We start from the raw sequence: 26382 nt of genomic DNA on the forward strand, positions 1-26382 counted from the left end.
TTTCAATATCGAAAAATAAACTATGTATTGAAAAACTAAATATTTGCATTCGAACATGCATAACATTTAGGCCTACGTGTGTCCCCTAAATCATTTAGATCATTACAACGATTCATTTACGACCGTGTGTTTCTGTTACGATGCTGACCAAACATCGCAGAGGCCTAAAACTGCAAGGGCGACATCCAATACCTACCACAAGCCATTTTCATCACCTTTCTGATGACCAACTGTAATTCATCATAGGCAGCAGCTTTGATAACCCAGGACGGATTATAGGCTGCCGTTTTGAATTTGTCAGTCCTAGCTTTAACCACGACGAACAGCACTTTATTATTGTTTTTTCGATATGTTGCACCTTCACTCTGCATGTTGCCATTGTTTGACGGTACACCGTCCGTAATGACGATGGTTACTTTCTGGACACCTGGTCGCGCCTTGTTGAATATTTTCTACAAAAGATGTCGATGAAAATTAAGGTTATTTAAAGAAGATATTATTCGTAGAGGAGCTGTGTTAACAACGAGACGGATAGTAATTTATTACAGGTAGATTAGTGAAGCTACTCAGCTATTCATTAAAGTTACTCAGCATGATGAAGCTACCATAAATTAGAAGCGAAAGCTCGTACTGCAAATAATCAAGTTAACCTATAAAGTAATATCCGTCTCGTTTTTATTCATATTTCATAATCATCACATCTTAACAACATAATTTTTGCACCTTCTATGAATTGTGTCCGAGTCCTATAGGAGACAAAATGGAACGATCGGTTGCAAGCCACAAGTTGAGTTTTATGCTCAATCGTCTAGATATGTACAGGTTTATATACACGCGAGAGAAGCAAAAGCGTGAAATCATTATTATAAAAAATAGTGCAAGCGTGGAATAAATAGTGGCACTGGCTGCAAATCAGTTATCGGTAAAGTGATAAAATCAATGGCCGTGAGCCAACGAAGGGATTAAACTCTAACTAGTTCCAAAAGCTGATTTCCAAAACTCTTTCCCGAAAAACGTTCACAAAGAATTCGAGTAACTTTAAAAAAAATGTTGTTGTTGTTTATCGATTTTTGTTGACAACCTACCTCCCTAGTCATCTTCATAGCGTATCCGATGAATGTTTGGCCCCACGCCCTTTTCATGCCGTATAGTTTATCTTCCATGGGGCCCTTTTCTCGCTCAGAGAAGTCAAAGATAACTTGTGTGTTGCGCTTACTGCTAAATCTCAGGAGACCCATTTGAACGCCGTTTGCCCCAATCGTCACACTATCGAGGAACGTTAGGACAAACTGTTTGCTGTAGGAATATTCATGTTCGTTGACGCTGCTCGATGAATCCACGAGAAATGCTACATCGATCTTACACGCTGAAATTCAGAATATTTCACAGTTGCACCTTTTGCGTAGATTTTGTTTTCATGAAAATTATTAGAACTGAAATTATTCGTGAATTCTATAATTCATCACGATTTATTGGGCGACTTGGCCTTTAATATAAAGAACATAAGTTATCTTTTAATTTCACCAGTGTTGTGAAGCGTCTTATTTTACAATATCTTTTATCTACTAAATATTATATCCTATTGCAAATTATTTCGTAAATAGAATATTACTATTATTGATTTATTGGATATATATAGGACCTTCTCCCTGACGATATTTGACCTAACAATAAGCTATAGATTGGTTTTTAAATTTGCGTCTTAATATTGGATTTCCCAGAGAAATATTACATATTACCAAAAAAACATTTACCTGACAGCCGACCGGCGTTTGCGGTATGAAAATGTAGCAATACCACAAAAAGTACATAATTTATCATACCGCTTGAAATTAGAGATATTCTTTTCATAATTTTAAATTTTGTTAAATTAAGCATCACTTTCTTCTTAGATTAAATCCATTTGTCAATATAGAAAACGATAATCCTTCTTGTTAGCCAATACCGCCGCCCATAAAACTATATCCCTGTGTATATCAGTATGGGGGTCTTGACCAAGATGAAACAGATGTCGACATAATACTTATACGAAATCGTCATACTTGACAGGTGGTGACAATTAGTTAGAAATTAAAAAAACTATACGCTGTTTAATTCGTATTGATAATCAATTCTATATTTCAAATGTATGTACATCATTTCAGTTGTATATGCGTATACAGACATCCCACGAGCAACTACCAACGATCACCAACAGTAGTGTTATCCAATGCGATATTTAAAATGCATACCGGTTCGCATAGGTGAGGCCGAAATTAGGAATCGAAGTTGATTTTCGCAGCTATGATGTAAGAAAACAAAAAAGACTAATTTCAGTTGAAACGATGAAAGTTTCCTGTAAATTGTTCTAATCGTATATATATATATATATATATATATATATATATATATATATATATATATATATATATATATATATATATATATATATATATATATATATATATATATATATATATATATATATATATATATATATATATATATATATATATATATATATATATATATATATATATATATCGATCATTATCGTAGTGTCACAGCTTGTTAGAATAAGATGAATGTTCTTGTAAATGCTCATATGTCAATGATTAACCGCAATGCCGGGTATCCCCTCAGATAGCGCGACGAGCTCTCAGTCCGCGCCATCAAAATTAGTTCATTTTCATTGAACTTTGAATTGAATCTTTAGGCTAGGGTTGATCCATAAATTATCACAGGGCCCACACAATGTATACGATGAATTAATTTTTCTACTCATATATCGGTATAGTTTTCATTAATAATTGATTTAATTAGGAAATGTTCAATCAGCTTTGAAATTGAAAAGCAAAAGGAGATTGAACGCGGACCACTGAATAACTACTAGCGAACCTGGTGGATCCTCGCTCGCCATGAGTGGAATCCTCGATGGCCACGGGAGGTCGTAGGTTCCCCATTTTCCTGAAAAAATACAGGAAACCAAAATGATTTTAGGATGTTGATTTCGTAGGCGTACAACATCGTGCGGATTTCATTCATCACATTCCACTCGGATCGATCTAAATGTGTATAAACTAAACACAACCGAACAAGCGGAATATGTTCGATTTCAGGTGTTCAACAAACGAACCGTTTCGCGTTACGGAGAAATCTCTTTAAAACGCGCGTTAACGTGAATCAGTTAAATATTTGTCCCATCAACTTAGTGAGATTTAAAGCGCCGCATATTTCCGTCGCCCCCATCGGGGCAACGGGGCGTTAAAATGATGAAACAGTCAGAAATTTAATGATAATGAGAGAGAAATTTAATGATACCTCACTGGGAGACTGACATTGGTATCTAGAATTAACAAGTAGAAACCCGCAGTCAAACTTACTTGTAAATGATACCTTTTCTTCGGAATGAATTTTATAGGTTATTGTGAAGGCGAAGATCATAAGCTTCTCAATACTATTCACTTCGACAAAAAAATACAAGTTTAATCGCAAAAGTTACGCCACTATTCTCTGCCTTAATGGTTATCGGAAATACTACTTTATCAAACTATGGCTGGCATCACGTATTCTAGATTCTTTACTAAAAAGGCCTTATAGCTTAACGCAGAATCTATGAAGCTATATCCGCATACACACAGGTTCAACGAGGTTTATTAATTATTCTTAATAATCTCTTAATATGCATGCATGTCCGATTGAAGTAGTCTGAAGACCCGACGTTACAGCGCATCGGGTGCATCTTTCTTTCCAGTCGTTTTAATATAGCATTTATATTACACAGGAAAACGCTGAAGACATTTGTTTTTTTTTTCGCACACTCTATGAACGAATGAAGACTATTGTTTCTTTCTGATATACGTTCACTGATGCTACGTAAAATGAAGATTCCTTCCGAGTAGAATTTATGTTTTTTAACCGCATTATGATATTGTACACCGGTTATGAAGCTATCTATATATCTCTTGATAGATGTGGCCTTTAGTCGCAACAACGTGTTATATAAATGGTTGAAGATATTTAATTTTTTTGGAAAACGGTCTTTGATCATTTCATTCTGCGCAATCGATGTAAATGTCTGTCGTTCAATTGCCATGTCAGTTTCTGAAATAGCACCTTATAGCTTTGCGATTCATCCCTGTGGGAAATTCGTCGGTAGATGTTTTTTAAGAATGATTCAATCAGCTAGATAGTTGCAGTGGAAGAATTCGTAGCGCGCGTCGCTCGCTGATTGGTCGTCACCGGGTAGCGGCTCTCCAATCAATGCGTACGGAATACGGATAATAAGAAAGAGCACGATCGAATGAGCAAAACGTTTTATCATCTGGTTGTGAGTTTTCCCAAACGACTCGGTAACCGACGGCTTTCTTTCCATTTCATCTGCGACCGTGAACGGTGATTATGTTTCCACGACGCGGTTTTGTTATAGTAGCGCTAGTAACTTGTGTAAATGTTGCTTACATCGACGGTATTTCGTCGGCAGCGACCAACGCAGAGGTGATGAACGCCGCCGAAAAAAGAGGCTTCAAGCCGTGGGGAGGAAAACGCGCTCCGGAACCGGCGACAGACGACAAACATTTCAACGAACTTTTGGAACGAGTATGGAGTGCGAAAAACGACCGAGATGACGAAGATGCCGAAATGGACGAGTTACTCGACGATAAAGCGGCTATCGTTAGGAGGGGTTTTAAACCATGGGGCGGTAAAAGATTCGTAAACGCTGAGGTGGAAAGACGAGGGTTCAAACCTTGGGGAGGTAAAAGAAATATAGACTGGGAAATTCCCGTTTCGTTGCAAATGCGCGCGATAAGAAGCATAGCAGACGAGGCGAAAAACGAAAAACGAGGTTTTAAACCGTGGGGTGGCAAACGAAACCTTAACGCAGTAAATTCAGACCAATCCAAACGGGGTTTCAAACCATGGGGCGGTAAACGGTCTGTAATTGATGACGCAGATAAACGAGGCTTTAAACCATGGGGTGGTAAGAGACACTGGACGGCTGATGACGTAAAGCGGGGTTTTAAACCGTGGGGCGGAAAACGCGGATTCAAACCGTGGGGCGGAAAGAGAACGTCGGGTGACGGTACATCGGCAGAGAAGCGCGGATTCAAACCGTGGGGCGGAAAACGAGATGAATTTCATGCGGAACTCGATGAGATAAAACGCGGCTTTAAACCGTGGGGAGGAAAGCGAAACTCGTTAGAACTGCCGCCTAACTCTGAACACCGGCGACTGAGCGACGATTCACCGCTCGTACAAAAACCGCAGACACGCGGTTTTAAACCTTGGGGAGGCAAATAAAGGAGGTAAGTTAGGAAATTATGTATATATTGAGACAATCGAAAACAATCGAAAGCTATTAACTAATAACCATAGGCAATATTGTATACTCTAGTTTTTGAAGAAGGAATGGAGTTTAGTTAATATTTGATAGTATAATTCTGTATCTATATCGAAGGAGTTTTTACAATTTTTTGGGAAAAAGGGATAAGAAAACAAGTCTTCGATTTTGTTATGACGATGGAAATGTTGGCACTGCACGCCAGTGCATCTTCATGAAGCATTTTCACAAACATAGTTGTCTGCAGTAAGGAAACATTTTACGTATGCAAGTAAACATTTTCAAATGGGATGGCAATTTACGACAAACACTCGTGGATACGAGGCGCACTTTTTCAACAACTTGAAATATTGGACGAACCGTCAGTTGAAGTCTGCCAAGTACTGTTAACGGTTTCTAATGACGTAGTACGTATAGATGATTAATTAACACGCAAAATACCCATACGTCCTAAATGCCATCCTTTGATTTGGTGAAATCCTCACAGAAAGGATAAGTACGTATCAATCATTTCATTTATATCTTCAACTTATTTGGATCAAGTACATATCCATCACAATAGAAAGGAAAAAGAAAATCGTTACAAGGGTCAAACACGTATAAGTGCAAGAACGCGTTTGAAGAGGTTATAGTTTACTATTTCGTTGGTGAAATTTATGGTTTGTTAAAACTTTATAGATTCATAAGGATTTTTGATTGATAGTGGCGCGTTTCAAAATTTTCACCATCTTTCACACGTATAAGTATAGCGTAATCCCCAAGTTTGACCTCGACGTACCTTTCTGCCGTTGGAAAAAGTCATCAATATGGTCAGTAGAAAATGTATGCTTTCCACTTTGAATTTGCCATTTACGATTCTTTTCGTGTGTATTAAGATAAATCACATCCATCAGTAATCGTGTGAGTTTGTGTGGGTTCAACGTGATAAATTTCCCCCATTCCTCATCCTGCTACGTATCACCGCTTTCATTTTTTTCCAGATTATTACGATTATAGATTTTGTTCGGTTCGTGACACATTTATGTCAAGTTTTCTAACCAGACTTGGACCTGGAAATAACTAAAAGTAGTAAAAAGAGCAGCAGCTTTCCATCAGAGGAATTCTATAATGAGGGATATCATTCGAATCAGAATGATATCAAAGTTTGTTTGAAACATTTTGACAGGCAGCGTGTTAATCAGATTTGGAATGAGAAAAAAATAGGCATAGTTACCCATTATCAATCATGTGCAACTAGATAATAGACACATTTTACACAAAACGAAGGTAATGATCAGATAGTGTAGGCGTGTAATATACGTATCTTGATCGGTTCTGATTATCTTAGAATCTGATCGCTTTCCATCGAGTTCGCATCAAATTCGGTATTAATTCCGAATTGCGAAACTATCAATTAGACTGGTTTAAATTAGCCATCAACAAGCGTCGCAATCAAGATAATGATTAGAATATTGTGCACAGAAATCTGAATCGTAAGTTAATTCGATTCTTCACTCGGTTGAAATTGCTTATAGCTATTGCAATCAGTGTTAGTGATGATTTCTTATCGCGTATATAATATTATCACGTAAATTAGATCCGGACAATACCGAGACGAATGAACTTGCATTGATTATATGACATGCACCGGGTTGGTGTCCAATTTCAAACCGGTCTTTAATAAGCCTGACTTCAGTGTTTCATGTATAAGGTCCCCCCAACATAATTTGACTATTTCAACTTGAAGAAAATTTAATGCTATGTTGTAATCCTTTTTGGGAAAGTAAAGTTTAGTAGTATTTAGTATAGTACAGTTCTTCAGGTGAAGATACATTCTACCGAAAAGGAAAATGAAAAGTAGTGATTCAATAATAGTTCTTGTCGGTTCTCATAGCTTGATATAATCCGTGACGTCGCAAGGAAATTCGAACGTACACGACACATACGAAACGCAATATATGATCTGATTATGGAATATATTTGCCTCCTTACTCGGTTGAAATTGTTTTCTCTGGTAATTCACTTAAAAAGTTTTCACAATCTAGATTCGAAGTATGTCCTCGTGTATTAACAGTCGCGCGCGCGTGTGATGATGACTCGATCGTGAAGTGGCGAGAAAAAAATATCTTAATTTCATATTCGGCGGACCTCCCGAAAGATTTGTAGTTCGTCTAGAACGTCGCGTTCGTGAAATTATTACAATAAACACAGCGGCTGTTTCGTTAAATACGAGGGTATTCACTTTCAGTTTGCTGAACTCCTTAAGGGTGATATCCGTAATAGTTTCTACTACGTCAATTGAAGCCCCGCACACTTCACCATGCATATAACGAGATAACATACGCCTACAGTAATTTACGCGCACGATACAATTCGACGGTTTTTTTTGCATTTTTGAAATGAAACCACTGATAACGAAGTTGTTGTCGGGAAATGACATTCTAACGAAACATGGTGACAAAAAAACTGTTTTAGTCAATATAGTTACGTCATATCGACGCACTTCGCCATTCGCAAATTTCAAATACGAAAGTAAATTCATTTTTTAATTCAATCAAGTACTATGTAGGATTGCTACTAAAATGGAACCCGGTATCTTAAAGTCAGTTGCTTTCTTTGCAAAAAAAAGTTAGTCGAGAGCGTAAATTAAGCTCGTGGCAGACAAGGCAAATTCTTCGGCATACCAGCATTCGCCCTAGAATTCGCCTATGATGTAACCAAGGTTGACACAATTAGGCGAATTCGGAATAGAATTGCCGATCACACGATTCAGTGTGCATTTTTCGCCGAATTTATTCGATGAAGGTGACACGCCGGGCGCAATATTTAGCATGTTTGATTCGTGTGAATCGATTCGCCGACTAGAGAATATTCGCATTGCGTCCCTTGGCACCACTACGCAGAATTCGGCAAAAATCGATTCGCTGAGTAAATTTGCCGATGGAATTCGCCTAGTCAGATTTATCTGCAGAGCAAGGCTCAGGAATTGGCTTACGTGTGAATAATGAAACCAATTATGCACCAAACGTTTTTTTAAAAACTCGTGTCACTTATTTTAAAAGTACCTTTTCTTTAACCGTCACCAACAGTGATAAGGAAGTGAATATCGAATTAAGATATAGGGAGCAAGTTTTGTTTCCAAAACATGGCAAAACAGTCAAGAATCGAATAACTGAATTGGAAAAAATCGCTATATCATTTCCTTTATTAGCAATTGCATTTCGATATTCTAAAATGAACAGCAGTGATACCAATTATGATTCAAATTCAAAGTAAAACAAAAACTAGTACTGTAGGCAGCAAGAAGAGTGATATTCATCTGATTGATGTATTCATCGGTGCGGCAGTAAATATATTTCAGTCCTCGATATACCGAATATTTCTGTCCTGCTTTCTACGTAAAACAACCGACGCCAATTCGGATATTATCGTCGACGCACGGAAAACGGTCGGCTACATCGGAATTGCGAGCACGTCGTCCGTACAGCAGACGAAAATAATCGTGCACTAAGTACAATCCGATAGTAACCGATTGGTCATAATGTGAAACAATTTCTACTTCATTGACCGTCGCTAACGGAACATACACCGCAATTGATTCAAACATTGCTGAGATTGATTCGATTTTTTCACGAAGATTCGACGTTAATTTCATCAGATCTCACGCTTCGCTGATATAATGCACCGTAATAGACGCAAAGTATGAGCTCGGGTTTTAAGAGGTTACGCCACATCAGACCCTAGAGTTCCATAATTACATCGAAATACCAGTTAATGTTTCCAGGTAGACATCGATTACTATGAAGAAATAGGGCACTATGACTACAGTAGACTCCGCTCTAGTCAACTCGGATAGCCGTTCAACTCACTCGGATGTTTTCTAAATTTAATTTTTGTGAAACTGATATGAAATACATAATAACCAACTCGGATATCACTAACATCGGACACGTTTAATGGTCTCAAAAGATCCAACTTAAGCGAAGTCTACTGTATGATACAGATTAGCCTGCAAGTAGAGCATTTCTGGAGTTATCCATCACCCCACTTCCACCATACTTTTTCTTCGGTTATTTTGTGGAATAATGGGTCAAATAAAGTAAAAACTTTAATTATTTCTCTCCATATCAATATGTCTACAAACTGACAATAATGAATTGCTTTGTATTGTCCACTTGTCATCTTATATCCATACACGCACTTAACTAATTAGTCAAATTCTTCTTTTTCAAATCTTGTTCGAAAACATCATAATCAGACTAAGAGTGAACTGAGAGTATCTTGTATACCTTCGTGGAAATACTAACGATACGGATCTCAGCATCATTCCCGCACGTTCATATCGAAACCGAAGAGAGTTCGAGTACACAAGATGAAGCTGTTCTGCTTGATGCATTCACAAATTGACCTGTCACAAAATATACTGCAATGGTCAGATATGCCATTTTTTATCGACAGTGGAAGTTTGTCATTGGCTAAGAATATCCATTGGCAAGTATCTGTCGAGCCGCACATTATTTTGGTCGGGTAGTTTCAATAACTTTCTCGGACATTCTGAATCCGGACTATGATCAAAATCAATTTGCCATTCGTTTCCGAATCCAGCGATGAATCTGTTCGTATTTCATTTTGTGTGGAATTCAAGCAAGATGGCGGTTGATAATGTTTGTAGAACGCCAACGATTTTTGATCGTGACGTTGCCAATAACTTTCGCCACGTACATGGGACGTTAATAACCACCAAACCAAATATACAACTCCAACACTACCCGCTTTATAATGTGTAATGTCCGTCGATGAAACGCTTTTTATTCGTGTTTTAATATATGTTCTTTACTTTACGCCGACTACATATTCCTGCAGGTAGTAGTTTTACGCGCTTCCCATCAGCGTCCAAAGGAAATTCTCTATTTATGGTCTCCAACCAAATTGATGAAAAACGTACGTCATGCTTGCAACACGTATGCCTAATTTTCTGTGAAATAATATAACGAATTTCAGTAAACCTCGTTTTACTCGAACACGCCCAAATCGGACTTTTGACTAATAATTCGGACAATAACGAAATAATTTATCTGACTTCCAAACCAGCTAACCAATATTGCCGGCCCCAGTTTGTCCGAGTCAAACGACGTATATTCTATTAACTGTCCCTAGAACTCGATCCTAAGCGTCGAATATTGCAGTTTGTAAAATCTGACGGTCATCATCTATAGTTCAATTCGTGATTTACTAATGTTGATGTTTCGACCGTGGTCGATTTGGCGAATCGGGTATTGTCGGATGTGAGTCACGTGAGTACTACAGAAGTTTTCCGCCACCTCGGTTTCACCTCGAGATGCGGCGGTAATTCAAGTCTCGTCGAGATAGCCTCTAATCAAACGTAACACGTCGATCTATAAACGATTTCTTGTAGCATATAATCGACTCACGGGCCGCTTCTAGAAAAAACAAAGAGCCAATGCCTCGGAGGCAGGCTGGCCTATCGTAGTTGAGAAAGTATCCATGGCCATATTTGAAAAGGAAGAGAAGATACGAAAATAATATGTGCGTGAATTCGAATGGAATAAGAATATAGCTTTGTGTTTTTGTAGCTTTGAACCTGCCAAATATATCTTCGGTAGAGAGTGCAATGTTTCAAACAGCCACAACAAGACAAAAACTGTAACAAAATTCGTCTTTAAACCGATCGATTTCGTGATTGCTCCATCCCATTTTCATCGATTGGGTTGAAGATCAATTTATGTCTTGTTGTGGCTATATTTAAATACTTCCAAAAATCCCAATTAACAATTTGAACTCTTTCTTTGATACTATTTCGGAGACAATTATACTTGAAAATCTTTCATCAAAATTCAAGTATATTCGATCCAGTAGCCGATTACTTACCGACTACTCAATCATTATTACAAAAACAAAATGCACCAAATAACGGCATATATACAGCTCTTTGAAATGTTTTGGTGTATCAATGAACTTCCCGTGTATGATTTCGATATCCTAATGACGTCAGGCATTTCAATGGAAGTCGGGGACTTTATCCGAGCTCAATCATTTGTGTTTACACGATGTATATATTATATATTATGATGCCGTTATTCTGCAAAAATAACATCTCGTTTTCCGACGCAAAATTATAATATACATTATTAACAAGTAAAATAAAAAACCGCGTTTGCCAATTACAGACTGTAGATCATGTATTCCTTCTCACTTTTGAAAGGAACGCCGATGACAAATCGATCTTTCGGTTTATTGAACAAGTGAGAACAAACCCGGCTTTGGATACGTGTTATTACGGCCTAATTGGCGCCGAGACTAGTTGTCGTCACCTTTGAGGTACGGGGGCAGCGCCGCCTCAAAAAGTGCGCGGAACGTATCCAATATGCAATTAAGTACGTGATTAGTAAACACTGCGCGTCGTGGTGAATACGGTGTATCAGAAAGAATAGAAATAACTACAAACTATCTTCTGATTAGGACGAATCCACCCGGGAAACATATCAATTTTAGTTTATTATCATCGCATTCACGACTACATCGGCGTAGAGTGAAACGGTGAAATTCGTCCTTTATTATTAAAGAAACAACAGAATGCCCAAGAGAATGCGAAGCCGTATACATACCGTTTCTAATCATTCATTGTTCGCTAAAATAAGATCCGCCGTAAAGGCGTATAATAGCCGGGACTCTCTTGAGCGTGAAAATAAATTAATTTTCTTGCCGTGCGTAGCCTATCGCACAGCGACGCCCGATTCGTTCGAACACAAAGCGCGCTCGATATTTCAAACTCAAATCGCGTTCGCATTAAAAATTATCCCCTTCAGTTATTTTTCCGATCGTTTACCAGGGGTGGATCTAGAAGACCGACTAAAAGAGAAAGGTAACTGGAAAGAGGTGCCCGATAATGCGTTCGATCCGCTCGATGCAAGCATCTTGGAAAAGAACAATCTCGATGGGAAGTTCTGGGTCCATAAGATCAACTCCTGCGTCGTAGCTTCGACGCAGTAGTTTTATCTGATCACGTATATCCATAGTGTTTGATAATAATTTCAAATGAACTTCAAACATATGTAGACTAGTGTCTCGATGTTCCCAGGTGTACCGCTACTGAAAATCAATGCGTCAGAACAAACCTAATTGGTACCCGTGTCTCGGTGTTCCGGTGCCAGTTTTCTATTTCACTTTCACACGCAATATTTTACTTTTCCACGCAAGGAAAATCAAGTAAGAGAATAATCGCTGCTATCTATTTGACGGAGCGATCAATTTTTTTTAGGATATTTACTAATTTCAATCAAAATGAAAAATATGCGTTTTAATCTCGATGTTATATAACTTACTTCGTCATTTTTCCATCTCATCATGGCACGTTTGCTCGCAAATTTAAATTTGACCGATCGCTGAAATGGAACAACACCTTAGTATTCATTGAAACAAAATATATATTCCATCAAACAAAAGTACAATTGAGGCGGCTCACTTATCATGCGAAATGTTTGAAATAGTTTCAATGGAAAAAATTACAATTCCCCCAACTGGAAAGTATTGGCACATGATCGCTTCGCAGATTCTCGGCATAAACGTTAATGAAAAGATAAAGCTTCCCAGTTCCATGCTACATTGCTTGATAAAAGAGCCAGAGTTACTAGCGCACAAATTGAATCAGATTTGGACTTCCGCCCAGACGACGCTCGCGATTTCCTTCTTCCGACATAACAGATATGACAAAATATCGCTCTGTTGTCTCGTTCTTTACTCGGACGGTTTTCAAATCTATCATTCAATTTATATACGCATTCTAACGTTCCTGTATATGAATGCGTTTAATTACGTACTAGCGAACCTGGCGGATCCTCGCCTGCCGTACGTGGAATCCTCGATTGCCACAGTAGCAGTGCGGGTACCCCATTACATACGATATTCGTACGGTTCGCATGCGGTGAAGGGTCGTTTCCTCAATATACAAATATTTCTCTAGAACCTACATTCCCTATTTTTTCTTCCGCGAGAAAGAATTTTTCGAAAAACTCCATACTTCAAATTTTAGTGAGTTTTGTTTCGGTTTATTTTCTTATAAGGTCTGTTTAAAAACCAAGACATAATCATAAATTCATTCATAACCTCCGCGTGGTGATTACCAATAGTATCGTTTGATAGGCAAATAAAATCGACGTTGCCAGATACGGAAGTTCACGGTACGAGTTTAAATAGCTACAGGACAAACATGTCCATAATTGAATATGCCCGACATTCTATTTCGCAGACAGACTTGAAATCATTCGAATCTTTAAGGCATTCGAGAATCAGACTCAGTCGTCAAATGATAGTTAAATAGTTTATCGAAGATATTAGGCTTTGCCGGTCTTTCTTCTGCGTGAACCCAAATTATATTTCTTTTTCAAGTACTTTCAAGTTTGTACTTCAAGTCCCTCACTATGATTAGATTTATAGTATCCATAGTAGTTCTTCGGAATCATATTATTCGAAGTCTGTTTGATTTGATATGTTCTTAACCGAAGATGACAAAAAATTAGGCGCGGTTACTGGGTGAATGAATTAAACAATGACAATCTATAGTGCGACGTCACCATCAGTCGGAACCGACAACGAAATCGGTCGGGAAGAATTACTCATCCAATTTTCTGTTTGATTGCAGGTTGCATGTCGTATGTGAGAAACGCGGCGTTGCTCGATAACTTGTGAAACATCTCGGACCGAAGTCGACCAGTGAAGCAGAAACCATCTCGGTCAACCCATCACCTGTCAGCAGTGTCAACTTAACCGAGTGAATTTCACACGTGAACGCACAACACGTAACAATGAATCGAAGATCCATAAACACTGTCCACTTCCGATTTGGTATTTTTCTTCTTTGCGTGTGTAAACATTGACTCTTCTACGAAAATTGCGCCACCGATACTTTCACTGAGTGAATGAAGGAATATTTCAACGTTTATCTACACAAACTACGATTCTACGAATGGAAGTTTTGCACTTGAATGCTTTGAAATGCTTGAAATTGACAGTAAGGTGCAATGAAAGCAATCATATGTTTTGTGAGCCGCTTTCCGTTTCCCAACTGGGAAGTACAATAACGATATAGTGAAACATATCTACAATACTTCTATACGATATACGATTGGCATGTATTAAATTATTACGATTTATTACAATTGATTATTGCCGTATAAGCTTACATGTTATGATATACATACAATAATGTAATGTAAAATATCAATGTAATATAGTAAAACTGATTCTGGTAAATCATTTCAATGAAACTACGAGATTCTCAAAGCTGTATCCTCTATTTCAATCAAGTAACGACAAGAAGACATTTTCCCACGATAGTTGATAGCAGTTAAAGCAACGGAAGATAAGTAGAAATAGCAGCATTCGGGAAATATCAACTGCGTCATCATCATTTCACCCCCTCGTTTTAAATCATCAACTTAATTGTCTTAATAAGCCTTTCTACAGTTTCCAGGCGTCATGTTTTTGAGTACCCGCTGTGTCCGCGTTGTTAAATTTTGTGTCCCTATTTTTCCCCGTTTGATTTTCTTATTTCTTTCATATCTCTGGACTTGATTAAGATAGAAACACAGTAAAAATATCGATAAACTCAGCTGATCATTACCTTTTAATGATATAACTTATTCATAAAGTTGCTGCAACAATGCTTAAATTACTTATTTTCATGGCTTCGTGATCTTGAATAGTCTCTTGCAGGATTATACGTTAAACTGAATAATCTAGATATAGATAGTTTCTTAACTGCAGAAAAAACCAAATGATTTCCGTCATCTTAATTGATTTATGCACAATAATGAGGATTTGAACAGGCGGCATGAAAAAAAACTAGGAAACTAGGAAAACAGTAAGTAACCGGCAGTAACGACTTTGTTGACTTCGATCGGTAAAAAGCCATTCAGTTCGCAGTTCAAACTACCAGAGCCATCACTCCATGTGTGGAAACTTTCACATGCTCCATTATCCATGCACAACAACGCGCACTGCAGTGATGACGTCACGATTTCTTCGTGTACCGGAACCGACGGTTTCAGATGAAAGTTTTCTTCTGCATTGAACAACCTTTCGCATATTACGGTATCTACGAAAAATTAAGAATACAATTTCATCACCTAGTAAACGTTGAGTACAGAGTAAGACAAAAATGATTGGCCATAAAATGCAACAGTTATGTCAAGATTGTCAAAAACGATGTTGTGGTGGCGACATTAATGGTTACTCAGTTTGTATATTATCTATTAGTATTTTAGTGACCTAATATATCTGAAAATATACCTGAAAACCAACAAGCTGAGACAATGAGCGGTGTTTATCTATCTTACACTGATCACAATATGTACACCTTTTTGGACGTTTACCGGAAAGAATCCAATTTCTGTATCATGATTGGAATACTTTTCATATAATTTATCGATGACAGGTATATTCATCATTTACTTCTCATAATTGTTTACTACGAGCAACTGTTTCGGTATTTGGTATTATCTTATTGACTGGTGTAACACAGATCAACGGGTATTGATGAGGATATATATAACGGCTGATATGTTGATGTAGTCCTTTAAAGTAAATACAGAGAGCAAGATTTTCCACTCTGCCGTCTATTGAAACGACAGTTCCTTAAAGGTTATTATTTTTAGTGTGAAAGCGTGTTGATCGGTAAAAGATATTGCGCAAAAATAGACCAGACATTTACACGAATGTATTGCGTCATAGTTGATGTTGCTTAATCAATGATAATGAAGGCAAATCGATGGCCGAACAAGAAACGATCATTTCTGGTGCGTGCAAACCGAGCTTAGCTTAATAAAACCAAAGCCGTTTCACGACGGAACTAACAATTTCACGCAGGACTCGAAATCTCTTGAGTAAAAATGAATTATCTTATATTACCTAATGGTCGGACTATGGCTCTTAAACCGAGCAATATCGACGTGAGGACGTTGTAAGTCGGTCCTGTTGGTGACGTCAGAACGAAATCGACAGGAAGTTTGTCATCTTGGATATGTCTGCTCATAATAACGTCATTACTAATGCTCCGTGACTGTTGACTATATCTGAGCCGCGCGGAAACGCCCGGTGCGGTGTGCATCCCGATTAAATCGCCCTTTTCCACCTACAATGAATATGACCACATTAACAAGAAGGGTACTTAGATAAGAGACCAACCAAGATGAGGACACCTAATTAAAGCATCATAGTAGAAATCGCTTTGTAAATTCGTTGACGTATTCTTCCAATCATCTATTCTTTGAAATAATAGCCGGACGTTCGGTCTCGTCTGGCAGTTGTTTCAGTTATAATCCTTTGATAGATACCTTCACAGGAGTTGCCAGTGCGTGTGACTGCTTTCCATCTCTGGTTACATTCAAGAATTGTTTCGTTATTAATCTGTATCGGTTCGTCTCAAAAGGTCTCCATATTGTGGCGAAAAATCCAACGGCTTCGCTATCCGGAGCCCGAGTAGTATACTGCCATGCGACCAGCTCCGACGCTTCCGGTATCGTATAAGTTGAACCTTTGCATATCAATAAGTATTCGACAGAAAAATAGGCGGTTGACGATATTTGGAGCGCAGTCGGACCGACCTTTCTTTTACAAGGCGTTATGGCTACCCTTCCACCTGAATTGAGAACTAACTGAAGTCACATACATGAATAGATATGTTAAATTTAGATAAGATCAGCCCTAATTTAAAAACACAAATACAACAGAAATGTTTCCAATCAACGTTAGACCGCCGTTGAGGTATAGGTATACTTCTTACCACCGAGGATCTTTAACCTTATAAATTATTTTCCTAGATATTGATTCACCGTTCATGATTCCCTGAGAAAACGTAGTTCATATCGTTGGCGTTAATTTAGTAGGTCGGTTGTTTCTATATCGTAAAATGATTGATTTATATTAACGTTAGACTCTCGCAATTACGGCAATATTAACACGACAATCACAAGCCTTTTACATCGAGCGGCAAATGGAAATTTTATTGCGCACCGATTTGATTAAAATGACATGCCTTATTGTTTACAATGGTTTTAAACTCTTTGGAGTACTAAGGCAACCCTCAGTTCAACGGAGAGCTTATAGCTTGGAGCATTTTCTTTCGAATACTGTTTACCCGGACGCTGCTTAATTAAATAAAACGCAAGCGACGTTTTATGGCACCGTTTCTATCCAAGCAACTCCATTTTTGAATATGTATAAACCGATGACACTTCAATCTTTACTTAGTCAACTGTTTTCCGTAGGACCCGAACCACTCAATTCACTCGCCTTTCCAATAGAATGAGAATCTAATTTCATTAACTGAATCTATCGAAATGATAGATTTATAAATATGAAAACAGTAAACCATTTCAACCTAGCTAACCGCCATTTTGTTACGGCACTTTTGCCCTGCGTTGTTCGGTAATTTTTCTCTTTCCTAAAGACTATTCACGTTTTATTTCATATAATCGTTCCGTGGATTTTTAGAACCCTATGAAAATTATAGTTTTCAGTTATGTGAAATTCATTTCACACATACATTTGCAACAATGTGACACGGGATTGATATTTTAAAAAAACCGTGACCAATGTTTGCCACACGCGTAGAAATTCTCAGGGTACTCAAATTTGAAGTTCGATATCTTTAGAAATTTCGCAGAAGCTGTGCGCATAAACGTCGGCTTCAAAATGAAATTTAACATTTCAAAAGACATCTCGCCGAGTTTTCATTCTACATTGCTATTTAATTGCTGCGCGTCTATTGTTATTCAGAGTTTCTGCAGTGCTTGCTGTCTGTCAGTCTACAGATGGTCGATTCGAGTACCGTAGTGATTGCTGTAAGACATCAGAAGGCAACCTTGAGTAGTGCAAATTTACTTCGCGGTTTTGAGTCCCGGGCGGAAACGGGTGACGAATGGAGGTCGTAATTTTCCTTCACGAGAATGCTTAGGGGTTTCCTTACGATCCGAGACGATCGCGGAGTCATTGGGCGGGCAACGACATTATTAGAGTACAACCACACGGTTAGCTTTTGAATATTCCGAAACGGGAAATTTATACGCTGATCGTGCGTTTATTTCTGTTTAAACACAAGCTTCCAACGAACAACAACGCGCAGGCCTATCGATCAACGGTTTACTCCAATCAGTAAAGCCACTCAGAAAACCAATATAAATCGCCTTCGTAAATCATTCTACGTGACGAAAAAACTGTCAATTTAAACAAACGCCACAGTTCGGACATATTTAGCTATACTTCAAATGTGAAATTTGCGACGGATCACGAATCCACGCATTCATACCAAAATTCAAAATTAACCAAAACTTCCTGAATTATCCGCGCTGATATATTCAAGTGAATATTTCCAAAATTGAGGTATGAAAAATAATCTTGAAGGATTTATCGAAACGTTTCCAGACGATCCACGTCACAGCTGATGGATACAACTAACTACGTTTATCCGTCCGTCGTCCGATGTTTACAGTTGTCGTCAATAAATTCGTCTTTAATTCCTGAATTTAGGATAGGATATTTCTTAAGGAATTCCTCCACTGCCGTGTAGTTGAAAGCTCCCAACTACCGCATGCAAGGTGGCGCGGTGTAGTTTTCAAAACACCGGATGCAGAAATTTGAATATTCGATGATTACATTTAGAATCTGTGGATCGGAACTTCATTGTGGGACTGTGTGGTTATAACACATATGCTGGAAATGACAGTTTTCCGTGTCGTGCAGCAGCGTCTTAATTAAAGTTTGCGTGTTGATTTTGAGTTAATAACAATATGATGACAGTCTATTCATCAAACTTACGCATCATCATTTCATACAGATATTCATTAGTTAGTCTCGTAAAACCGGGGCAAGACCTCCCCTAAAGGACCCACTATTAGAGAACGTATGAAACATCCACCAAAATGTCGTGACTCATTATACAGACATTTCCACCACTATTTTACTACTATTCTAGTTTACGAATTGATCTGTAGGCAATAATTTTGCATTTAGATATCATACTATTCGAATATTGAGATCTAGATTTAGCTATTTGGCGTACCAGAGATCGAAATTCCACTTTCAAACCTTGCACCCCTCAAATCCTATCTGAGCCTTCAAAACCGATAGGAGAGTGATGCAGAACTTAAACGCGTTAATGACGCGAAGCTCATCATAATGCCGTATAGGACTAAGTTTGATAATTCTAAGCAACTTTTATTATTTAGAAATAGGCCTACATCCAATAAATTCCTTCAAAAAATTCATGTTTGAAGTTGATTACGGTTAGTCTCATTATTTCTAATTGAGTTTAACAATTTTGATCAAATTAAGTGATTTAACATTTAGCAAATTTTCTATAACATACCTATTAGTAGAATAATCCATGAAAATAATACCGTCATCAAAATTCCCCCACCTTGACGCATGATTAATGACCATTAGTAAATGCCCTGTGGCAGTCGTCACTTTTAGTTTCTAATAACTGTGTTGTCGCGCACACTCGCATCAGAGGCGGTGAGATTAGCAGCAGTGGCGACACCAGTAGACTACACATCCACTTAATCACCAGGTTTATGTGGCATCTACAAAACAGGGGCGGATATGGGGCATACTTTACCAGGAGCGCGAAGAAAGGGAATAGGCCTCCTAGGGCAAGTATCCACCAAGCCAAAAAAGGGGTCTGGAATATTTTGGAAATTCATTGCATTTTTATGCAATTGCTATAAGTCAATGGAGTAACATTGTAAAGAATATGAGTATAGGGCCAGTCCTGGGCATTTAGCATGCTTCTTCTTACGGTATTCGCAGGTGTTTCCGATTATCTTCAACATGGCTCGTGACGAGTGCTTCCGTCTGGATCCGTTCCCGAAAAAACTTACCGGTACTAAAAAGACCGGCCATCCCCACAAAAACTTAGGAAATTGCAGCTTCAATGCCAGAATTTTCCAACCAAAATTAACGCTTTCATATTCAACCGATCCAGGTAATCCTAGATCGACCCGCAGATACAAGCGTCCATATCATGGTTTGTAAGGAAGAGTTTTTAGTACGGAAAAAGTGGTGGCACTTTGTGCCCATGATAGCCATTGTGTAACTGTTCATCGTGATTTGCCAAACCATCACGAACCTTCATGTGGCTGGCTACACGTGAATTAATTTTCTTGATGAAAATAAAAATCAGATAAAAGAAATTGGAATCATTTCTATCAATAATTGGCTTTTACGTCTTTAGTAAAGCAATAGGGCGATTGAAACAATTTGCCCGCAACAGTGCAAATAGCCAAATCGACTGTCTAGTGCTGCCACTTTGTATAGCGATAGCGGGAAAAACGTGAACTAACATAATACTCGCTTGCCAACGTCTTTGACAGGCATTAGACAAACATACCGATTTGGCGGGTCGGATTACGAGAAAATTCTCAGACTCTTAAAACAGCACTAAAACTACCCAACTGATAATTTTTCTATGAATGAATGAATCAGTTTTAAAAGAGAAAATTTCAGGTATCGGGTATTTGTATTTTACCTGGGGAGACTGCTACGCCGGGGGCTCGCACAGCCTGGGCATAAGTCAGGTGGAAGAGGGTCAATTTTGATGAATTCTTTCAAAAGATTTAATGAACTATTCATCTGGACATTCTAATTGTTACTTAAAGCAAAGAAAGTACCTACAAACTCTAAAATATGGAAATATTATTTAAAATCTAGGACGGGTTCACAGTCACATTGTCAATTAGAATTGGGCGTCACATCGGTCCGTATACTGAGTACGTATGGAAAAAGTGATATTCCGGTGGTGAATTATAGTACTATTTTAGTTCACAGAAATTCCGCTAACGTTTTTTCATAGGGGCAGCACTGAACGGTTGAAATTAAATACAGACCCGCCATTCTACTGTGGCATGTGAGGAATACATATTCTCATTTTTTTCATTAATCACTCAAAATACGCTGGTAGTTAGTTTTGAATGAAAGTTTAATGGACGTTAAAGCTTTGTTTAAGGGGAATCTGGTTTTGAAACCGATTTTCAAGCTACTTTTGATAGAACTCCGCTCAACGAACGAAGGCAGACTCCTCGCATCCCACATGAATAAAAATTAAAATTCTCTCGGACCATAGCACTTTCCTCGGTTTTCACTAGACAAATAAATTTCACTTACGCCTCCCTCATGCACGCACTAAGACATGCTTGGATTTTGATGTTTTGGTCAACACTGTCTCTGTATCCACACTAACCCTGACCCTTATACTAACCGAATGCCGTGGCAGATCGACTTATCAAGGATTAGCACTTATTGACATTTTTGTGAAGAGTAGGTACAAATAAAGCTCCGACAAATTTTCTCCGAAAAAAATAGCACTAAGTATAATTTTTGGTATTACTGAATTAATAGACTTGCTTCCATGGATATGGTCTCAAATCTGTTGCATAGCATTTTTCCTCAAGAGCTACAATTTCTGTGGACTGGAACCAAATTCTTGACAAAGGCCTCCCTCTTCAGTCATGTTCACCGCTTTAGTATCCACAATTCACTAACAACAAGCTTCTGGAATTCAATATGTGTATAACACATGTTTTTATTGAAATCAATCTATACATGCAAGTTCATTCGCATGAACGATGCAAAAAAATTTACATGTATCCCATTCTACACAGTGGACTATTGCATAGAATGTTATATTATTATGATTCACACACCGTATTATTCTTTAACATTTTAAACTTTTAAACACCATACAATCAGCAAAAGGAGACTTTGGTGAGCGCTGTAAGCAGCATTATTCCCATAATAGATTAACAGAATTCAAAGCCAATAGAATTCATCCAAACTGATTTGAAATCGACAAAGATGTGAGGTTCAATAAGATTCAGGTTTAGAGTTTTTAAATGTACATAAACGTTGGTTTACCCTTTAGAGAAGTTTTACGAGAAAAAAAAGACAGATCTGAATATGGAGATATGTGGAGCGTAGTTCTGTGCCAGCATAATGCATCCGTTTCCTATTGGGACCAAACCCTGGCCGTTACTGAGCAATTTGAAATACACAAAAAAACGCACCACTGACAGTATATTACCCTGAATATTAAATAGTTTTTAAATATAGGTACTGGCATAATGATGAATACCATCATTGAAATATATACAGTACTTCGACTGATAGCATGTGATAGGGAAACAATGAGAAGTTGATTTTAGTCACATACAGTATACGAGAAAAACTAAGCCTAACAACAATCAAAATAAACAATGGAATGGCATTTTCAACGTAACTATAAGGCTTTAAGTATCCAAACTTCTTGTGTGGTTAATGATGCAAAAACATGAAGAAAGACAAAAGCCAGAAATTTCTGATCGATTAGTTAGTGCAATGGGAAGGGGGAACGCAAATATCATTATCTACATCTAATTCGCAAACATTTTGCATTCAAAGAACAATTATTACCACAACTATTGTCGGATCAATCAAATTTTACAGACTACTTTTAAACTATAAATACTTGAATATCATCGAACCCAGCACTGTTATCAATAAGTTTTGCAGACCATGCAAATTAAGTTTTTTTTTGTTTATAAAATAAGGTGTTCCAAAAACTATTTTTTCATAAATATGGAAGTTTTTTCCTTTTTGAAATTTTGTCATTGTACATGAGCTGCTGATGATAGTGTGAGCACATTTTTCTATTCAAGTTTTGGTCGTTCGTCCGGGTATTTCTCTTTCGAATAATCTCTGACGGGTGAATAAAACTGCAATAGAACAAGAAATAGATCAAAATCAAGTTCATTCACAACATAAGCAATTGAAGCTTTAGAGTTACATTACATCTAACTCTAAGGGATCAATCAATTTGTCAGTCAGGGGGTATCAAGGCTCAAGAAGAATTACCCTACCTTGTACTGTTTGCCTGCATATTGCTCGTTAGGATTTGGATTTTTCTTCTTGTCCCAGCTGAAATAAAGATCACATTACATATTTAACACATCCAGTAAGAATAATCAAAATACATTCATCATATTTGATCCGCAGTTTTATATTTTCATCACCTGACATCAGGATTCCTGATTGCAAGTCGAGCTAGGTACATGCCAGCTCCGGCCATTCCGACACCAACACACACAAAAAGAGGCATCAACTGCGCATAAAGAGATCTGCTATTTCAATACAATGAATCATATCTTCAAAAAAACCTTTTAAGGTAAGCTTAGTAAGGTAAGACACACGGTCCGATCTAAGTACTTGTCCGAGTGCCCGGGACATTTTTATTAGAGCAAATAAGCTATCATTATTATCACTTGTCACCAGGCGGTAAAAGTGCAGATCCGCACCTCTCCTTGTAAACGGTTCAATCAATTACATTAAATATAATTGTTTCAGGGTCAAAACGTCATCAGCAATTCAGTACATTGCCATTGGTTAATTTTAAGATATCTTCACTAGAGAGAGTAGAAAGATTTTAGCCTGGATTCTGTCATTCAGTACTAGTAGATTGCGTCAATCACGAGAGGTGCGGATCTGCACTTTTACCCACCAGGCTTGTGCAATTTTTATGTCTCAAAAAATATCGATATAACGGATGCAAGTAGATTATTGAGGGGCATGTGAAATTTCAGATATGCTTGTCCCCAGCTGGCCAAGTGGCTTTCATTACAAACTAGTTCTTTTCGCCAACGCAATCGACAAAGACTATCGCGGATGAGCCGTTCAATTGCGCACGTAGTACTAAAATATCCAAAACAGTTCAATTCAATCGATTCGGGTTAAAATCTTACCGATGGATGTTTCTTCAAACTGGCCCAAGAAAGTCCTTGCATCGTGAGGATGGTCAGTTATAACCTGCTGGATGGAATTAATTTAGACGCAGCACACCGAAAAGACACGAATGGTGGTGGTGTCGGTAACCTTGGAGTAGTAGAGATGGCGCCACTAGACGGTTAGGTTTCGATCCGGCACAATTCGGACCGGGTTCGTCGTAACTCGCTATCAATCAGGATTCGAGACCTCGATACCGAAATTCGATACCGACATTGTACATTTTGACATTCGCGGCAATTACGTAATATCAAAATCAATGGCGTGCTCTCAACATACAAAATACACGCGAAAACCACCAAATTACCCTCATACCACGTGTGACAAGTCCTTTTGTATGTACATTCCAAACATTTTAAAGACCCCAAATATCAGAATTTCAATAGTCGGTAAGTATTTTACATTGTCATTTTGTTCAAATGAATGGTGAGAAAAATTTTATCTCAGCTATTGCGCTGCGAGTAGGCCTACCATTTTTAATCAGAGATGCGCATCCCAGAGGTGCACATTTCGTCGGTGACAGGTGACTGTGGAAGACGGTCAGTGAAGCAAGACGAGTTGAAAAAAAAAATGGAAAAAGAAACTAAAAAGGGGCGATGATGGATTGGGTGGATCCCCAGGAATTTAGAAAAGCCAGGCTGAAAACCTAGATTGAGATTACATACGGTCATCTGAGTCTGATGCCTATTTCTAGACCCAGATACCATGGCCATGGTCTTTTTGTGTTGTAATTTGTTCTGAATTGATTCTTCAAAATGTGACGTGAAAGCAATGTTTTAATGCCGAATGCTGACTTTTGACTGGTCCTTAACATGGTATTCAAAGAAAAAAAACTGTCATTCAATAAATAATTGCTGATGCTTTCACCACCACAGTCCCTGCACTTCCAACTCCACTGTGTCAATGAATTTTCCTTTTTTTTTTTTGTTTCTGTGTGAATTCTTTCTGTTTTTATTCTGTATTTATTTTTCATTTGTAGATGTGTAAAACCATTTAGGCCCTATAAAGAATTGACTTGACAATGAAAACAGTGTAAGTTTATTTAATCTTTTAAATGTTTTCTTCATCGGTTTCAGAAACAGATATTATTTATACTTCATGTATCTTCATTACTTTATTTTCATGTTTGCGTTGGACTCTGATGGCAAAACCGAAACCGTAGATAGAAAGCCCCTGGATAAATGAACTATATTGGAGCGTAAAATTTAATTTGTAAGTTTGAATTCTGAATTTGATAATTCTGCAGTTATCTATGAAATGAAAACAATTTTAGATTTGTCTATCATAGATATCACTACAATGGGAACTTGGATTCAGTACAGGACAACAAGGAATCAGTGCTTTACAATAAGACTTTCTTGGATTTTGCACAGGACAACAAAGATCAGTGCTTTACAATAGGCCTAAGACTTTCTTGGACTTAGCACAGGACAACAAGAATCACTGCATTGGAATATGACTGCCTTGGATTCTGCACAAGACAGCAAGCATCAAGAATCACTGTTTTACAATAAGGCTATCTTTGATTATGCACAGGACATAAGGAATTACTAAATGGAAATTCAAGATAAGTTACATTTATTTCTTATTCATCAGTTGTTGATTTGAACTTACGGGACCAGTTTTATAGTATTTGTTATGAACCATGTTTTGAAATGAAATCTGAGCGTTTGCATTTATACTAATATTCAATCTATCCAAATTTCTTTATATTGGTGTAAATATTTGGTAAGGATACATAAAAGAATAAAGCGGGTTTACATGTTTTCTAAATTGTGATCAACGTTATTTCTAATCAATATGAAACTGGTTCCTGATGCCAATAATGCAACTGTTATCAATTATGTTCCATTGTCGCAATCAGATGTCTTTACAATTTCTCTGGATTATACTGCTGTAGATATCAAACTGATTGATCAGTTATAGATACATGTAACATTGTGTGCAGATACTAAGTACAGATCACTGCATTACTTAATCCTGTGATTGAACAGTGATTTGTTCTCTCATCTTCACAATTCCCATCCGTCTAACTAAAACATCGTAACACTTCAACTCATCTAACCCTTGGGTTCGGGGAGGGTGGGTAGGGTTGGGGGGAGGCAGGGGTAGAGGGAGGGGGGAGGGAAGGGGTGAGGGAGGGTGGGAGGGAAGGGGTGTGGGAGGGTGGGAGGGAAGCTGAGTGGAAGGGTGGGAGGGAAGCTGTGTGGGAGGGAAGCTGAGTGGAAGGGTGGACGGAAGTTGTCTGGGAGGGA

At 37.9% G+C, this 26382-nt stretch overlaps 3 protein-coding genes across 3 annotated transcripts; 1 reads left to right on the forward strand and 2 right to left on the reverse strand.

The window, feature by feature from the left end:
• The first annotated feature begins 4309 nt into the window (after positions 1-4309).
• On the forward strand, positions 4310-14560 carry LOC141907067 (uncharacterized). Its single transcript, XM_074796636.1, has 2 exons — positions 4310-5285; positions 13959-14560. The coding sequence occupies exon 1, from the start codon at positions 4381-4383 to the stop codon at positions 5278-5280; it is 900 nt and encodes a 299-aa protein (XP_074652737.1). The 5' UTR covers positions 4310-4380; the 3' UTR covers positions 5281-5285; positions 13959-14560.
• Positions 14561-15168: 608 nt separating this feature from the next.
• Positions 15169-17711, reverse strand: LOC141907296 (uncharacterized). Its single transcript, XM_074796899.1, has 4 exons — positions 17706-17711; positions 16651-16971; positions 16226-16448; positions 15169-15413 (listed from the first exon to the last, which is right to left on the reverse strand). The coding sequence occupies exons 1-4, from the start codon at positions 17709-17711 to the stop codon at positions 15169-15171; spliced, it is 795 nt and encodes a 264-aa protein (XP_074653000.1).
• A 4166-nt stretch (positions 17712-21877) lies between these two features.
• Positions 21878-24222, reverse strand: LOC141907031 (cytochrome c oxidase subunit NDUFA4-like). Its single transcript, XM_074796574.1, has 4 exons — positions 24088-24222; positions 23362-23450; positions 23209-23266; positions 21878-23064 (listed from the first exon to the last, which is right to left on the reverse strand). Exons 1-4 carry the CDS (start codon positions 24127-24129, stop codon positions 22999-23001), a joined length of 255 nt encoding a protein of 84 aa, XP_074652675.1. The 5' UTR covers positions 24130-24222; the 3' UTR covers positions 21878-22998.
• Between the last annotated feature and the right edge of the window lie 2160 nt (positions 24223-26382).

This window comes from Tubulanus polymorphus, chromosome 6 (assembly GCF_964204645.1).
Source record: "Tubulanus polymorphus chromosome 6, tnTubPoly1.2, whole genome shotgun sequence".
Taxonomy (NCBI): domain Eukaryota; kingdom Metazoa; phylum Nemertea; class Palaeonemertea; order Tubulaniformes; family Tubulanidae; genus Tubulanus; species Tubulanus polymorphus.

Bases quoted from the DNA above. Each gene is read 5' to 3' on its own strand.
- LOC141907031 (XM_074796574.1), bottom strand. From the start codon at position 24,129: ATGCAAGGACTTTCTTGGGCCAGTTTGAAGAAACATCCATCG. The intron at 23,267-23,361 runs GTGATGAAAATA...TCTTTATTTCAG, and splicing joins ATCAGGAATCCTGATGTCAG to CTGGGACAAGAAGAAAAATC. The intron at 23,065-23,208 runs GTAGGGTAATTC...GTTCTATTGCAG, and splicing joins ATGCAGGCAAACAGTACAAG to TTTTATTCACCCGTCAGAGA.
- LOC141907296 (XM_074796899.1), bottom strand. The intron at 16,449-16,650 runs GTATCTATCAAA...TATTCATTGTAG, and splicing joins CACTGGCAACTCCTGTGAAG to GTGGAAAAGGGCGATTTAAT. The intron at 15,414-16,225 runs GTAATATAAGAT...AATTTTTCGTAG, and splicing joins AGCCATAGTCCGACCATTAG to ATACCGTAATATGCGAAAGG.
- LOC141907067 (XM_074796636.1), top strand. From the start codon at position 4,381: ATGTTTCCACGACGCGGTTTTGTTATAGTAGCGCTAGTAACTTGTGTA.